The 17,429-nt window shown below is 31.8% G+C and overlaps 3 protein-coding genes across 4 annotated transcripts; 2 read left to right on the top strand and 1 right to left on the bottom strand.

Moving 5' to 3' along the window:
• Positions 1-2,004: 2,004 nt before the first annotated feature.
• nobh-1 (RNA-binding protein NOB1) lies at positions 2,005-7,798 on the top strand (the record flags this gene model as incomplete). Of its 2 annotated transcripts, NM_058689.6 has the most annotated exons (4): positions 2,005-2,082; positions 4,161-4,862; positions 5,826-6,052; positions 7,595-7,798. In NM_058689.6, 4 exons carry the CDS (start codon positions 2,008-2,010, stop codon positions 7,683-7,685), a joined length of 1,095 nt encoding a protein of 364 aa, NP_491090.1. The 2 variants fall into 2 exon arrangements, with proteins under 2 accessions (NP_491090.1, NP_001411906.1); NM_001424977.1 differs by lacking the exon at positions 2,005-2,082 and having other exon boundaries at positions 4,338-4,862; positions 7,595-7,685.
• Positions 7,799-7,913: 115 nt separating this feature from the next.
• On the top strand, positions 7,914-14,659 carry rnf-126 (RING-type E3 ubiquitin transferase). Its single transcript, NM_058690.6, has 5 exons — positions 7,914-8,041; positions 9,406-9,656; positions 11,128-11,361; positions 12,766-13,047; positions 14,394-14,659. The coding sequence occupies exons 1-5, from the start codon at positions 7,927-7,929 to the stop codon at positions 14,424-14,426; spliced, it is 915 nt and encodes a 304-aa protein (NP_491091.1). The 5' UTR covers positions 7,914-7,926; the 3' UTR covers positions 14,427-14,659.
• sec-11 (Signal peptidase complex catalytic subunit SEC11) lies at positions 14,588-17,355 on the bottom strand (the record flags this gene model as incomplete). Its single annotated transcript, NM_058691.7, has 3 exons — positions 14,588-14,981; positions 16,271-16,519; positions 17,296-17,355. 3 exons carry the CDS (start codon positions 17,353-17,355, stop codon positions 14,739-14,741), a joined length of 552 nt encoding a protein of 183 aa, NP_491092.1. The 3' UTR covers positions 14,588-14,738.
• Between the last annotated feature and the right edge of the window lie 74 nt (positions 17,356-17,429).

The raw sequence follows: 17,429 nt of genomic DNA on the forward strand, positions 1-17,429 counted from the left end.
AAACTACCGAATTTCGTAATGAAACATTCTGAAAATTTCTCAAAAAAAAGTTATGACGGTCCAAAGTTCGGCAAAATAAGGCCAACTTTCAGCTAAAATCAAAATTTTTTCCAACTTCTCGGTGTCGCAACGTCTGGAACCTAATTTTTATTTATTCATCACTTTTTAATAAATATTGTGGTCTTTGATTGGGCGTTTATTCGTTGTTTTAAGCATATTTCTGGCCTTTGGGGCACAAATAAAAGTTACATTTTGTGCCCACTGACCATAAATGTACTTAAAACAACGAATAAAAGCCTAATAAAAGACCGCAATATTTATTAAAAAGTGATAAATAAATAAAAATTGGGTTCCAGACGTTGGGCCTTAATTTTGTGGGCCTTAATTTGCCGAACTTTGAACCGCCATAACTTTTTTTTGAGAAATTTTCGAAACGTTTCATTACGAAATTCGGTAGTTTTGGACCAATTTGGGTCTAAAAAAGCAAAGATTCGAATTTCGGTACTTCACCTTTAAAGAGGGTTTTCACTTAAATATACTCAGAATGACCTAAAATTACATATTTTTAAAAAATTCCAAAACTGTTTTTTGGCGTGTTTTTGAAGCAAAAATTGCTAAAATCCTACATTTTGTCAACTTTTCCTTGTCGCAGTGTTTTTTCAATGCTTGAGACCATTTTTGGGTGGCAAAAAGCCAAAAATTCTAAAAAAATGAAGATAATTCAATGAAAACTGGATTTTTAGCCGCTGATTTTAGCAAATTTTGGTTTTTTTTTTTCGAATTTTGATTCGCCATACACATTTTGGAATTTTTTCGAGCTATTTCGAGCCAATTTGAGTGAAAACCTATACAATTATAAATTTCCACGTGATTTTAGCCGTCTGAAAAAAGGGAAAATAAAAAAAATTTCGCGATTAATTTCTTCCGAAACAACTAGTTTTCTCTGAAATCGAGGCAAAAACGTGATGAATTGATTGATGAATATAACCTGTCGTGAAGTGGCGATTTTTGAGAACAGGTGAAAAAAAAGCACGGCTCTCTAGCTTATTGACTGCTTTTCCGGACTGCGAGAGCTCGGTCAAGCGAGAAGAAAAGAGAAGAAGGCGATGAGAGATGCGGGGAGCCGCTGCTGGAGCAAGAAAAAAGAGAGCAGAAAAAGCGCCTAAATAATTAAAAATTTAATCGAAATTGAGGAGGAGAGGAAATTTGAGAGGGGGATGACGGCTCTTTTGTTGCTTTTTTCTTCGAGAAAATGTGATTTTTATTGAGATTTCAGTGGATCCGTGCCAAAAACGGGGATTTTTGACCTGCTAATCGGATAATATAAGTCTCGATGAGAGGAATTATATAGAAAACGGGGATTTCTACGTAGAAGAAGGGACTTTCTCCACGATTGGTGCTTCTTTTGATGAAAAAAATGGAAAAATACCATTTTTCTGCAAATTTTTCATTTCAGAACAATACTGCCTGATTTATTCGATTTATTTCAGCTTTTTTGTCGAAAAAACAGAGATGAGAAGAGATAAAGAGCAAACAATTCCAAGACGCATCAGTAGTCTTTTTTCCGATTTAAATCGATATTTCTTGGAAATATAAGCTTATTAGACGTTTTAAGACGTGCATTTCACGAAAAACACCGAAAAAAACACGAAAAAAGGCCAAAAACTGAAAAAATCATTGCAAATTCGATGAAAACGAGAGAAAAAGCGCAAAAACGGGACGCGCTAAACAACACGCGCCTCCGTCATTCCGGAGTGTCGTTGCCACACGAAAGTTTGCGATTTTCACGAATTTTCCAGACAATTTTTGTTTTTTCGGGGTTAAACTTGCATTTTTCTTTTGGATTTTGTTTGGAATTAATATTTTTACATAAAATTTCACATTAAATCAGTTAAAATCAGCATAATCCTCCATAACGATCCACAAAAAAGTCCAAAAAATCACGTGATTTCTGTTCTTTTCCGTTTTTCGCCGCAATTATCTCATTTCTTTTCGATATTTCAGAGAATGACGAATAAAGAAAAGCCAATCAAGCATCTCGTGATTGACACGTGCGCAATCATTGCCAATCGCAATCTTCATGTGAGAATTTTCAAGTTTGGAGCCTTGGCAGACCCAAAATGTGCTCGAATGGACGAATTTTATAGTGAAATTTCCAGAAATGTCGATAAAATGGCTTAATTTCAGTTAAAATCACCAGTTTTGACCATTTTTCCGTGTCTCAGCCGTCCAAAAATGACTTTTTTGGAATTTTCATCCTTTATTGCATACCTAATTTGGGCGATTTTCAACGGAATAGCATGAGATAAACGAACAAAATATGCAAAAAGGATGATAATTCCAAAAAAAGTCAACTTCCGACCGCTGCGACACGGAAAAGTGGTAAAAACTGGAGATTTTAGATAGAATTTGGCCATTTTTTCGAAATTTTGACAAAGTTTCATTACAAATTTCGTTCAAGTTCGTTAATTTTAGCACATTTAGGGCCTAAATAGAGTCCCAGATTCAGCAATTCCAAAAAAAAATTGTTTTTTGTTTCGCTTTATTTTCATTTAATCACTTGCCACTTGGAGGTTTATTAAAAATTAAATAACGGAAAAAAGTGCGCGAGGGAATTGCAAACTCCGCCCATTTCTCCGCCCCTTTTTGGAATTTTCAAATTTCTCCAAAAAAAAAAACTTTTTTTCCATTATACCAACTTTTTGGTCGCGAAAAAACCGAAAAATTCAATTTTTCAAAAAAAAGCTTCATTCATCACAAAATTCGTTCATTTGAGCTCATTTTGGGTCTATACGTTCAAAATCATCCGAACCGTTAGTCCTCCTTTAATTAAACTCAAAATTGTCTGAAAACACCGAATTTAATAATGAAACTTCTTGAAAACTTCTCAAAAAAAGTTATGACTGCTCAGAAAATGTCCTAAAATTAGTTAAAATTTGAAATTTGACCGACTTGTCAAGCGGCTGGAAATTAACTTTTTTGAAATCACCGTCAAATTTTGAGTATACAATGAAATTATCTTGCGTTTTCAACTCGATTTAGGTATTTTAAAGTCGATGGACGGCGAGATTTGGTAATGAAAATTTAAAAATCTCGCCGTCCATCGACTTTAAAATACCTAAATCGAGTTGAAAACGCAAGATAATTTCATTGTATACTCAAAATTTGACGGTAATTTCAAAAAAATTAGTTTCCAGCCGCTTGACAAGTCGGTCAAATTTCAAATTTTAACTAATTTTAGGCCAATTTTTAAGCCGTAATAACTTTTTTTTTGAGAAGTTTTCATGAAGTTTTATTATGAAATTCGGTGTTTTCAGACATTTTTGAGTCTAATTAAAGGAGGACTAACGGTTCGGACGATTTTGAACGTATAGACCTAAAATGAGCTCAAATGAACGAATTTCGTAATGAAACTGCTCAAAAAATTTTCAAAAATTTTTTATGGCGGCTCAAAATTATGAAAAAATTACACTGATTTAAGCTAAAATCGCGATTTTTTCCCATTTTTTCGTGCCACATCTGTCCGAAGTTGGCTTTTTTGGAATTATCGTCTTTTATTACATATATTGGTAATTAATCTCATTTAATTTCGTCGATCAAATAACATTTAAAGCCGATAGGTAACCAATTTCGATGATTTTTGGTTACCTATCGGCTTTAAATGTACTTTAATCGACGAAATTAAATGAGATAAACTACCAATATATGTAATAAAGGACGATAATTCCAAAAAAGCCAACTACGGACAGATGTGACACGGAAAAATGGGAAAAATTCGTGATTTTAGCCAAAATCAGTGTAATTTTATCAAAATTTTGAACCGCCATAAAACATTTTTGAAATTTTTTTGAGCAGTTTCATTACGAAATTCGTTCATTTGAGATCATTTTGGGTCTATACGTTCAAAATTGTCCGAACCGTTAGTCCTCCTTTAAGCCTCTTTTTGGTTTTTTTTTTTGCAAAATTGAATTTTTTGGTTTTTTCGCGATAAAAAGTTGGTGTGATGGAAAAAAAAAGTTACTTTTTTTTCGGAGAAAATTTCGAAAAGGGGCGGAGAAATGGGTGGGGTTTGCAATTCCCTCGCGCACTTTTCAGACAATTCTGAGTCTAATAAAGCAATAAAAAATTCGACTACACCACGTTTAACCGTAAATTTGCAGGCCCTGGCTGATCATTATTATGCTCCACCTCAAATCTTGGACGAACTACGCTCATCTGCAGCACGAAAACTGTGGAATACTCTTCCATTCGAAGTGACACTCCGTGAGCCAACACAGACAGCATTGAGAGCTGTTATTGATGCATCAAAGACTACTGGAGACTTTCAATCTCTATCAATGGTTGATATTAAAATGATTGCGTTGACTTATGATCTACATAGACAATATGTTGCTGAAAATGACGTTGCTGAGACTACAGAAGATGATGAGAAGAAGAATATTGAGGATTTAAGTGCGAAAGTTGAACAAGTTACTGTTGGAGAGAATACGGAAGATACCAAGGAAGAAGAGATCGAGGAAAATGAGGAAAGTGAAGATTCAGCTGTTTCTGAAGGCTCGGAGAGCTCTGAGAGCTCCGAGAGCTTCGATGAGGACGGCTGGATCACGCAGGACAATATTGAAGAAACTCTCAAAAAACTTGGAGCTTTTGAAATCGAGGAGAACATGCTTGTCGGCTGCCTGACCACTGATTTCGCTCTTCAAAATGTGCTTCTCGCAATGAATCTGAGCCTCGTCTCGTTGTCTGGCTACCGTATTCGCAAGCTTAAATCGTTCGTGCTCCGCTGTCGGACTTGCTTCTCGACGACAAGTGTTATGACGAAGGAATTCTGTCCGGCGTGTGGACATAAGACCCTGCATAAGGTAGTCGTGGTTGGGGGAAAATTTGGATAAAAAATAAGAAAATTTGGAGAATTTGGAGATGGGGAAAACTAGTTTTCAACCTACTTTTTGCTTCTTTTTCTATGGAATTTTTTTTCGAAATGGCCGAATCAGGATTTGCAAAAAAAATTATTTTTCGGGGAAAAGCGGGTGTCTGTTTTTCGATTTAAAAGAAAAAAACCAAACATTTTTTGCGAAAATTGTTTTTTTCCGATATTCCAAAATTTTTTCGAGTTTTATAAAATTTGCTTTAAAAATTTTGGAGACATTTTATGATTAATTTTCTGAACATTTTTTTTCGATTTTTCAGAAAATCGAGAAAAAAACAATTTTACAACTTTTCCCCGAAATTTTTGCCGGTTTTGCCGGAAAGTTTCAATTCCGCCAATTTGCCAATTTGGCGGGATTTTCCGTTTTTTTTTGTTGCAAATTGGCGATTTGCCGGTAATTTTGAATTCCGGGAATTTTCACATTTTCCCATTTGCCGAAAATTTTCAATTCCGGCAAATTCCCCATTTGCCGAGTTTTCAGAAATCCTTAATTCCGGCAATTTTCCCACTTGCCGATTTGCCGGAAATTTTCAATTCCGACAAATTGCCAATTTGCCATACATTTTCAATTCCGGCAACTTTCCCATTTGCCGGAAATTTTCAATTCCGGTAATTTTCCCATTTACCGATTTGCCGGATTTGCCGGAAATTTGCGTTTTTTGCAAATTTCCAATTTGCCGGGAATTTTCAATTCCAGAAAGTTGCCAATTTGCCGGAAATTTTAAATTCCGCCAATTTTCACATTTGCCGGAAACTTTCGATTCCGGCAATTTGCCGATGTGCCATACATTTTTAATTCTGGTAATTTTCCCATTTGTATATAGTAAAATTTGCATCATTCTCGTCAAAAATAGTCCAATTTTTTCTACCTAAATTCCACCAATTTTTCTTCCAGTGTGCCGTATCCGTCGACGAGGATGGAAATCAACAGCTTCATATCAATTGGAATCGAATGGCAAATCGACGTGGCCTAGTCTACACATTGGCCAATCCAAAAGGTGGAAAACACGCAACAAATGAGCGCCTTTTCGAAGATCAACCAATGCCTCACATGAGAATGGCAAAAATTCATATGGATCCACTTGCGGATGGCCCATTTTCTGTGCATGACGTCACTTCTAGGTAGAAATTTAGAAAATTTTATTGATTTTTGATTTTTTTTTTCCGCTGAAAAAAGGTTTTGTTTACCTCTCTCTCTCTCTCCCTAATTTGGTGAAAGAGACGGAGACGGAAAAAGAAAGAAAAAAAAACGCAAAAAATGCCTGGCTTCTCTGCTACCTCTTGGCAATATTTCAAGAGAAAGAAATATGACTCAGAGTGGCAAAAAATCACCGAATTTCGTTATGAAACCGAAAAAAATCCAAAAAACTCGCTTTTTGTACTTTGTTTCCATATTTTTCAAAATGTGGTTTTCTAATTTTTTTTTCTTCACTGAAGCACTTTTATTTTGGAATATTGAATTCGTAGGGAAATTGTGTATTATTGCTTTTTTAGACCAATAATTGCCAAAAACCGAATTTCGTATTGAATAAAAAAATGGCGGTTCTTCAAAATTCTTGGAAAAAAAAGAAGTTTTTTAACTAAAATCTGAAATGTTGCGACCTTAAACAGTACAAAAAATATATATATGTTTTAATTGACTCCAAATTTGCCCCTAATTCCGAATATCAATGTTAAATAGAAAACTAATTAAAAGTTTGCATAATTTGAAATTTTAGCTGAAAATTTGTGTTTTTTGAGAAAATGTGGGCCATTTTTGGTCAAATTATTATTTTTTTCTAGAAATTCTCAGAATATTTGATTAGAAAATTTTTAAAAGGTGGAGTAGCGTCTGTGGTGGGTTTTTTGCCCTAAATGACAGAATACAGTCCCAATATACCGAATATAACAGTGAAAAAATTTATAAAATTTTTCTAAGTTTTTTATGATTTTTTTTTTTTGGTTTTTTTGAAAAAATTGAAAAAGGGCCAAATTAAATTTGAATTCCCGCGCAAATGAGTGACGTCATTTTCGACATTTTTGCGTTTTATAGGAAAACTAATAGGTTTTACTTTATTTTTTCTTTGTTTTATCGTTTGAAACATAATTTGCCAAGTTGTCAGGCATATTTCCGTAGACAAAAGTTATGATTTATTTTGAATAATCGATTTTTAGGCCAATTTCCGAGTTTCGGTAAGTTTCTCTTCAAAACTATCAAGTTTTCTTTACAAAAAAATGTCTGAAAAATTGACAAATTATGTTTCAAAATATAAAACAAAGAAAAAATAGGGAAAACCCAATTAGTTTGGCCGTAAAATGCAAAAATGTCAAAAATGACGTCACTCATTTGCGCGGTAATTCAAATTTAATTCGGCCCTTTTTTTTCAATTTTTTCAAAATTAAAAAAATCATAAAAAATTTAGAAAATTTTTTAAAAATTTTTTACAGTTATATTCGGTATATTGGGGCTGTATTCTGTCATTTAGGGCAAAAAACCCACAGACGCTACTCCACCTTTAAATAGAAAACTTGAAAAGTTTGCAAATTTGGGAATTTAGCTGAAAATTATAGTTTTTTGAGAAAATTTCGGCCATTGTTGGCCGAATTTTGGAAATTCAGAATGTTTCATTAGAAAATTTGGCAGTTTTGGGCCATTTTTGTCTAAAATTTTATATATTTTTTCAGATCTGCAATGCTCGGAGTTCGAACAATCAATAATCGTGCCAAGCAGAACCGCAATCCGAATGAGTCGAAACGTGGCGGAAGAAGGAAATAATTTTTGAATTTGATTTTTTTTTGTTATTCTAATCCTCTTCCTTGTTACTTCTTGTTTCTGTTCTTTTTATTAATCTGCAAAGATTTGGAAAAAAAATTGATTTTTGTTATTTTTTTCCGGAAATTTAATTTAGTTTCTTTTTGAACTTTGGTTAATTTCCAATTTTCTTTGCCTTTCTCTCGAAAATTCTTTTTTTTTTTTGTTAAAAATATTTAATTTTCATTTCAGCTTTTCCCCAGAAATGCCCCAATACTATTGTCACAATTGTCGTGCCTCGTTTGACATTGACGAGTCTGCACAAATTGCATGTACCAGATGTCATGGAGAATTCGTTGAGATTGTCAATCGACCAGCTAGTGAGGATGCTTTGTGTTTTGTGGAACAAGAAAAAATAATCAGAAAAATCAAAATTTTGCCGAAAAAACAAAAAAAATCAATTTTCGTCAAAAAAAAAATCGAAAACCATTTTTTTTAATGCAAAAAAGTCAATTTTTACCAAAATATTCAGAAAAAATTAATTTTTGACGAAAATAATTACTTTTCCGAAAAACAACTTTAAAAAATCAAATTTTGTCAACAAAAAAATCAACTTCCGAAAAAACAATAAATTTCTGAAATATTATTTGTCAAAAAAAATTAAAAATTATTTTTTTCTCGAACAAAAAACAATGGATTTTTCTTCCGAAAACAACAGAAAATTTAATTTTTGACGAAAAAAACTTCTTTTCCGAAAAACAACTTTAAAAATTCCATTTTTTTCAAAAGAAAAAATTAATTTTGTAAAAAAAACCAAAGAATCAATTTTTGTCAAAAAAAAATTAAAAACCGGTTTTTATCAGAAAACAAAAAAATTATTAAATAAATTAATTTTCATCAAAAAAAAAGCAGAAAAAAGCCAATTTTGCTGAAATATTTTTCGCCAAAAAAAAATCGTTTAAAAATCAATATTTGTAACAAAAAAAATCAATTTCTGTCAGAAAAATTATTTATTTTTATTTTAAAAAAAATCAATTTTTGCCCAATCAATTAGAAAAACATTGCCTATAAAATCGAAAAACATTGCCTATAAAATCAAGTTTTGTCAAAAAAAATTAATTTTTGCTAAAAAAAAAACCAAAATCATCAATTTTGCCAAAATGAACCGATTATATAAAATCAGTTTTTCTCGAAAAATATTTTTTAAATTAAAACATTCAATTTTTACAACAAAAAAAACCAAAAAAATCTATTTGCCGAAAAAAATCCAAAAAAAAACCTAACAATTGTTGCACAAAAAAGCCAAAAAACTTCAATTTTGTCGGAAAAAAACAATTTTCCTTTAAAAAACGATTTTTCTGAAAAAAAAAACTTCAATTTTTGCTGAAAATAACGAAAAAAATCTCAAAAAAACCAGAAAGAAAAATCAATTTTCTTTAAAAAAAAACTATTTTTCTGAAAAAAAACAAAACAAAAACTTCGATTTTGGCTGAAAATAACGAAAAAATCAATGTTTTCAAAAAAAAAGTCATTTTAAAAAATCCGTTTTTGAAAAAAAAAACGAATTTTGTCAAAAAAAAAACCAAAAAAAATTTTTTTGTAAAAATTTGTTCTTAAAAACTCAAATTTTGTAGGAAAAATTAAATTTTTACAAAAAAAAATAGATATTTACCCAAATAATCAGAAAAGACTGCCAAAAATCAATTTTCGCCCTAAAAAAACTAATTAAAACCATTTTTTGCAGTGATGGCAGCTGCGATGCCCCAAGGATTCGGACAAATGGCATTCGGACACATTGCTGATCTTCTTCGTACTGGAATTGCTGCAGAAATTCGTGGAGCTCAACAGCAACACGCTGCTCCACAACAACAGCAACCACAGGGAGCACCACAAGAACCAGAAACTCCACAAGCTGAGCAACCACAACCACGTGCTGCTGCTGGTGGTAGAGAACAACAGCATACACTTGAAGAATTTATTAGAAACATGTTCAGAGTAAGCTTAAACTATTCTGAAACTCTGCGGCGCATTTTTTTCAGTTTAAAAAAAATTTCCTATAAAAAATGTTTTTTTTTCACGAAAATCACAACAAAAAATTTTTTTTTGATGATTTTTACGGAAAATTTTCCAGAAAATAACCTTTTTTCTCTTGAAATTTGATATTTTTGCAGTTTAAACGATTTTTTCCAAATTTTCAGTGAATTCTGCGAATGAAAATCAGCACAGAAAACATTTTTTTTAATTTTAGATCAATATTAAACGCTTATTTTTTAATTTTAGTGATAATTTTCCAGAAAAATTCGCTTTTTTCACATTTATCATGGAAAATTTGAAAACAAAATCCCCATTGGAAAAAATCCCAATCAATTAAAAAATCTTTCACATTTATAAATATAAAAATAAATATAAATGTGAAAGATTTTTAAATTGATTGGGATTTTTTCCAATGAGAATTTTTTTTTTTTCAAATTTTCCATAATAAATGTGAAAAAAAGCAAATTTTTCTGGAAAATCATCACTAAAATGAAAAAATAAGCGTTTAATAGTGGTTGAACATTAAAATTAACAAAAAATCATGTTCTGTGCTGATTTTCATGGGAAATACGTTTTTTTTTTCAGAAATTCACTGAAAATTTGAAAAAAAAATGTTCGTAAAAACTCTGCAAAAATATCAAATTTCAAGAGAAAAAAGGTTATTTTCTGGAAAATTTTCCGTAAAAATCATCAAAAAACTTCTTTTTTTTTTGGTGTGTTTTTTTTGGTTTCGTTAAAATTCTGCAAAAACATCAAATTTCGAGCAAAACTTGTGATTTGTATGAAAAAAATTTGTTTTTCTGAAAATCCTGAAAATCCTGCAAAAAATCAAATTCCGCGGGAAAAAATAGGATTTTCTGCAGAAATTTTTTTTTTTTGTGAAAAACAATTACAAAAAATTGGAAAGAAAATTTTTTAAGAGAAACGTTAAAAAATTTTTAATTATCTTTTTTTTTCATCGCAGAAAATTTGAAAAATCACTAAAATCCTGCAAAATCATCAAATTTCATGCGAAAAAATGTGATTTTCTTTTAAAAAAACGTTTTTTTTTGTGAAAATTGCCGAAATTTTTCGAAAATCCTGAAAATAGCGCAAAAACATCACATTTTGCGTGATAAAAATGGGATTTTCTGCAAAAAAAACAAAAAAATGGAAAGAAACACTTTCAATAGAAACAACGCGGAAATTTTGAAAAAATCGCTAAAATCCTCCAAAATCATCAAATTTCTTGCGAAAAAAAATGTGATTTTTGGGTGGAAAAAAAACGTATTTTTCGTGAAAATTTTGGCAGAAACGAAGAGAAAAAAAGTTTTTTTTTCGGAAAATCACCGAAAATTTGAAAAAAAATCCGCAAAAAATTTATTGTGTTTAAAAATGCTTCAAAAACCTCGCCAAGTATGACTTTTGGTTTAAAAATTGAACAAAATTTCAGCCAGATCCACGTGGAGCCGCCGAAGAAGCCGCCAGTGCTCAGCAGCAGCAGCAGCAACCACATCCAAATGTGACATTCTCATTCCAAATGCCCGGTGGAATTGGTGTTCAGATTCATGCACATACTGCCGGAGGTGGTGGTGGTAACAATCCAGATGGAATGCCATTTGGGATGGAAATTGGGGAACGTGCTGATTTGGAGTCTGCAATGCAGGAGATTCTGGCTCAATTTCAGGTAAGGGTGTCGTTTTTCGAATTTTTGAATTTTTGAAAATCGGAAAAATGCACAGAAAATGAACCTTAAAATACTTTTTTTTTTAAATAAATTTTTTCGAAAAAGTAAAAGAAATTATCAAAATTTAGAGTTAATTTTCAAAAAATCGAAAAATTCGAAAAAAAATTTGAAAATTCATTTTAGCTAACAGAAAATCATTGTTTGCCCTAAAAAAAAATTATTTTTGTCAAAAAAAACTAATTTAAAATTTGGCAGAAAATGCATTTTCAATTCTCTCTTTTTTTCGAAAAAATCAAACATTTTCAATTTTTCGTTAAAAAAATATCAATAACTTAAAAAAGAAAGAATTTAGCATTCACTATAGCTGACAAAAAAGTTTTATGCCAAAAAACGGAAAATCAAAAAAACCAAAAACAAAAAAATGTTCGATTTATCTATTTAAAAAAACAAAAAAAAAATTGATTTTCCGTTTTTCAAAAAAAATCAAATAATAAAAAAAAAAGAATTGAAAATGCATTTTCTGCCTTAAAACCCAAAAAAAACTCAGTTTTTGTTGAAAAATCTATCTTCGTCAAAAAATTTTTTTTTCAACAACAATTTTTTGATCAAAAAAAAATTTTCTGGAAAAAAAACCAATTTCGGAATATCGGAAATCGAAAAAAAAACGACAAATTTTTGATTTTCCGCTTAAAAAAATCAATTTTTTTAATCAAAAAATTAAAAAAAAAAATTAAATCCATTTTAGCTAACAAAAATAAACATTTTATGCTCGTAAAACCAAAAAAAATCAATTTCGAAATATTGGAAAAACTAAAAAAAACGAAATATTTTCGATTTTCCTATTTAAAAAAATCGAATTTTTTTCAAAAAGTTTTAAAAAACGAAACAATTTTTAAATATTTTCTGCCTTAAAAACCAAAAAACGAAATGAAAAATCTTCGTCAAAAAAATTTATTCAGCCAACTTGTTCTGAAAATAACCAAAATTAACAGTTTTTGTTCAAAAAAAATTTTCTAAAAACCAATTTCGAAATAATGGAAAATCGAAAATCCATTTTAGCTAACAAAAAAAATTAATTTTTGCCCTTAAAAATTTTTCTGAAAAAAAAAAAACAAAAAACCATTCGATAAATCGGAAAATCGAATTTTTTAATCGAACAATTCAAAAAAAAAATTAAACCCATTTTAGCTAACAAAAATAAACATTTTATGCTCTTAAAACCAAAAAAAAATCAATTTCGAAATTTTGGAACAACGAAAAAACGAAATTTTTTTATTTTTTTGTTTTTTCGTTTTTCCAGAAAATCTAATTTTTTTTCAGAAAAAAAAAACGAAAAAATGTAGATTTTTCAATTTTTTTTTTTGAAAAATTTTTAAACAGTAAAAAAAAACCCTATGATTCCAGGCTGCGGGTGGTGAAGGTGGACAACGTCAAGGTGGATTCACAGAAGCTGAAGTGAAAGAGTATCTTCCAATGAAAAAAGTGACACAGGAGCATATTGATAATGGAGCACAGTGTACTACGTGTTTTGATACATTCAAGTTGGATGAGGATGTTGGTGCACTCGACTGTAATCACATTTTCCATCGTCCGTGCATTGAGCCGTGGCTTAAGACTAAGAATTCGTGTCCGGTGTGCCGTCAGAAGGTTAATATGAAAGAATGGAAAAAGAATCATCTGAAAAAGGTACGGGCTTCGTTTTTTTTTTTTAACAAAAAAAGTAATATATTTAGAATTTTTTTTTTTAATATGTGAAACTTGCGGTTTTAACAAAAAAAATTCCATTTTTTTGGAAAAAAATCGCAGTTTTAATTTTTTTTTTGAAAAATGGAGGTTTTCAGGGTTTTTTTAACCACTAGTTTCACAGAAAAATTGAAATTCTTACAATTCTTCAAAATTCAAAAATTTCCCATTTTGTTTTAAAAAAATAGTAATTTTATTACGGGGAACACAAAATTTTGAGAATACGTACTGTGCAACATATTTGACGCGCAAAATATCTCGTAGCGAAAACTACAGTAACTCTTTAAATGACTACTGTAGCGCTTGTGTCGATTTACGGGATCTCGATGTTTTTATTTATCGGCAGAATATTAGGCAAAAACAAAAAATAAGGCAAAAACAAAAGAGAAAATACTACGAAAAAAACGGCGGAAAATTGAATATCCCTGTTCGAGCCCGTAAATCGACACAAGCGCTACAGTAGTAATTTAAAGAATTACTGTAGTTTTCGCTACGAGATATTTTGCGCATTCTCGGAATTTTGTGTTCCCGTAATAAAATGTTCAACTAGTAATTTTAGAATAAAACAGGGTGGGCAGCAATTGCCAATTCGTCGATTTGCCGCAATTTTCATTTTCGGCGAATTGCCGGGTTGCCGGAAATTTGAAAAATGGCAAATTGCCGGTTTGCCGGAAATTTGAAAAATGTCAAATTGCCGGGTTGCCGGAAATTTGAAAAATGTCAAATTGCCGGGTTGCCGGAATTTTCCATTTTCGTCAAATTGTTGGTTTGCCGAAAATTTGAAAAAAAACGGCAAATTGCCAATTTGTCGATTTGCCGGAATTTTTCATTTTCGGAAAATTGCCGACTTTGCCAGAAATTTGAAAAATAGCAAAATGCCGGTTTGCCGGAAATTTGAAATAACGGCAAATTGCCGGGTTGCCGGAAACTTTTATTTTTGGCAATTTTGAAATCTTATCATCGATCTCAAATAGGGCCTGAACGTTGCCGAATTTGAAGTCGTGAAAGTTGGGTTTTGCAAGCCGCCGCACGCTTTCTTTCGTATTTTTCGCTTTTTCAACAGGAAATTTCAAACGGAATTCAATTGAAAATAGATTTTTATTGAAAATTACATTCTTTTTCTGAATAGCTTTATTTGAGCCAAATTAGTTGGAAAAGAATATAATTTTCAAAATAAAAATCAATTTTCAATTGATTTTCCCATCGAAATTTCCTATTGAAAAAACGAAAAAATACGAAAACCCGCGCCCTCTGCCTATTATATACAATAAATATCTGTTTTTTTTCAGCTCCAGGAAGCTGATCTCGATTCGCTCGACTAGAAGCAGTGATCACATCTGCAAACGTGTAAATTTCTTTCTACTTGTGTACATTTTCTTCTTCTCCTCTGTTAGCTTTTTTATGTCTACCTAAATCAAAACGAACACCATCTTTCCGTTGTGCGTCTTCTCCAGTCTTGATTCCATAATGTTTTGACCATTCATTAAATACCCAATTTTTCATTCATAAGCGTTAAATAGAAATGCTTAAGAAGAAATAAATAGTTTTAAATAAATCATTGGACTAGTGTCACAGGTGCGGAAAACAAATAAATTAGAGATAATATTCCCGGTATTTAAAAGCAAAATGATATATTAGTTTTCCTTATGCAACAGGACGAAGAGACCGAGGAAGGCGAGTACGGCGTATTTGAGCTTTGGATAGTCGTTCATAATGATTGTCACCATTCCAACATATGGAAGAAGTCCCTTTGTTCGGCCAACGACGTCTGTACGGCTGAGCCAAAGTTGTCCAGGAGCATAGAGGCCACGATCATCGACTTGATTATTGTCTCCTTTTGTTAGAATCTTTGTGTTGTCAGCTGACTTCTCGTGGACCTGAAAATCATTTTGAATTATAGATTTCTAAATAAAAGTAGGAATCGGGGGTGGGCGGAAAACGACGACTGAAAAAATTTTTTTTTGGAAAATTTGAAAAAAAAATTGCCGGAAATTTTCAATTCCGGCAATTTGCCATTTTGCCGGAAATTTTCAATTCCGGCAAATTGTTGTTTTTCCAATTTGCCGGAAATTTGTAATTCCGACATATTGCCGATTTGCCGGAAATTTGTAATTCCGACAAATTGCCGATTTGCCGGAAATTGTTTATTCCGGCAATTTGTCGTTTTGCCAGTTTGCCGGAAATTTTCAATTCCGGCAAATTTAAGATTTACCGGAAAAACGGCAAATTTCCGAAAATTTTCGGCAAATTGTGGTTTTGCACATTTTTTGGAAATTAAGAAATTTCAATTTTAATCGGCAAATTTGTACGCATCCTAATTATAATTTCCGGCAAATCGGGAATTTTTGGCCGATTTGCCGAACAGCAGTTGCCGGCCACTCCTGGTAGGAATCTCCGATCAAATTGAGGCTTCACCGATCGGAAAAACGGGAGAACTCAAACCACGCCATTTTTCTGTGCCGCACGCAATTTTTTCTGCAAATGTTAAATTTTAAACAGGACAACGAAGCTCCGAACGCATTCGCAATAAACAACAAGCCGTGCGTTATTTCGGAGCTTCGTCGTCTTGTTTGAAATTAAAATTTTGCAGAAAAACTTGCGTGCGGCACAGAAAAATGGGCGTGGTTTTAGTTCTCCTGTTACACCATTTCTCCATTCGGCGGTGCCTCGGGGATACGGGAAACATTGCAAAAACCGTGCCAGAGTTACAAACAATATATCCGAGAGAAAGGCCAAAAATGCCCCTTTTTTTGCAACTCTGGCACGGTTTTTTTTTGCTCCGCCCGCAATTTTTCCTGTTCAATTTTTTTGAAAAAATAGGAAATAGGACAAAATTTGTGCTAAAACTTCAAATTTCGCCAACTTTTCCGTGTCGCAGAGGCCGGAAATAGATTTTTACTCGATAATTGTCCTTTTAGTCGCTTATCTCACGTTTTTTCGCCAATTTGAAGCTATTATTAATGTGCTTAAATTATTGAAATAACCTGAGTTAAACGACAAAAATTAGCAAAAAATGACAATAATCAGATAAAATTCAATTTCCGGCTGCTGGGACACAAAAAATTCGGCAATATTAGGTTAAGTACGTCGTTTTTTCATAATTTTTCATTGTAAAATTCGATTTTTTGGCGCCATTTCGTGTCAGTCACTCCTTCGAAGGTAGTACCTTGATAACTCTGTGCACAATTGGAATTTCGCGTCCTTCAACCTTGAAAACTGTGATATCACCGACGCGTACTGGATCCTCAAGATCATTGGTCAACAGAAGCAGATCTCCACGGTAGAATGCTGGCTCCATTGAGCCGGAGAGAACGACAACTACTGGAGAATCGGATCCAGTGATTACCATCATTCCCTTCCAGATCATCAATGCCGATGAGACGACCATCGCAAAGTTGAGGCATTGGTAAAAGAGCTGGAAATGGTGAAATTTTTGGGTTTAATTTTAAAAAATCGTTAAAATCCGGCAAAAATATCAAATTTCGAGCGGGGAAACATGATTTTTTGTGGAAAAAAAGCGAATTTTCATAGGAAATCGTAGCAAAAAGCAAATTAAATTTAAATTTTCTTTTTAAAAAAAGCATTTTTTGTGATGAATTACATGGTTTTTTTTTAAAAGAAATTGCAGAAATTCTTCAAAAACAACAAATTTCGAGACAAAAAATTTGATTTTCTTAAAAAAACGAATATTGTTAGTATTTTGGATCCGTGAATTATGCAAAAAAGCGGCGTCGCGCAGAAAAATAGGCGGAGCGTAATTTTGCAACCCTGCGGCATGGTTTTTCTTTTTTTCGATTTTACTTGATTTTTTTTTTTTTCTAACAAAAATGTGATCCTATTAATAAAATTCTTTTTTTTTTAAAGAAAATCACAGTTTTAGCTCGAAATTTGACGTTTTTGAAGAATTCCTGTAATTTATTGGAAAAAAGCCTATTTTTTTGATGAAAATCATCACAAAAAATTCATTTTTAAAAAAAGAAAATTCCAAATATTTCGAAAAAAATTTTTACGAATTAAAAACTCCTGCGCGGTCCTGAAAAGAAAAACATATTTTCCATGAAAAATATTAAATTTGTCTTAAAAACTAAATTTTCTCTGGATTTTTCGATGATTTCCTATAAAAATACACCCTTTTTCCACTGAAAATCCCTTTTTTTCGCTCGAAAATAATTTTTTTGCAAAATTCAGTACCTGACGAATATTCATCTGGCGGATCTCGCTGAACATCGCAACATCGGGAAGGAACTTCATCTGAAATGGGATTATGCGAGTTTTAAGTCCAATTAAAGAATATAAATGAGGAGAATATAAAAAAAAAGATATTA

The sequence above is a fragment of the Caenorhabditis elegans genome, chromosome I (assembly GCF_000002985.6).
Source record: "Caenorhabditis elegans chromosome I".
In the NCBI taxonomy this organism is placed as follows: domain Eukaryota; kingdom Metazoa; phylum Nematoda; class Chromadorea; order Rhabditida; family Rhabditidae; genus Caenorhabditis; species Caenorhabditis elegans.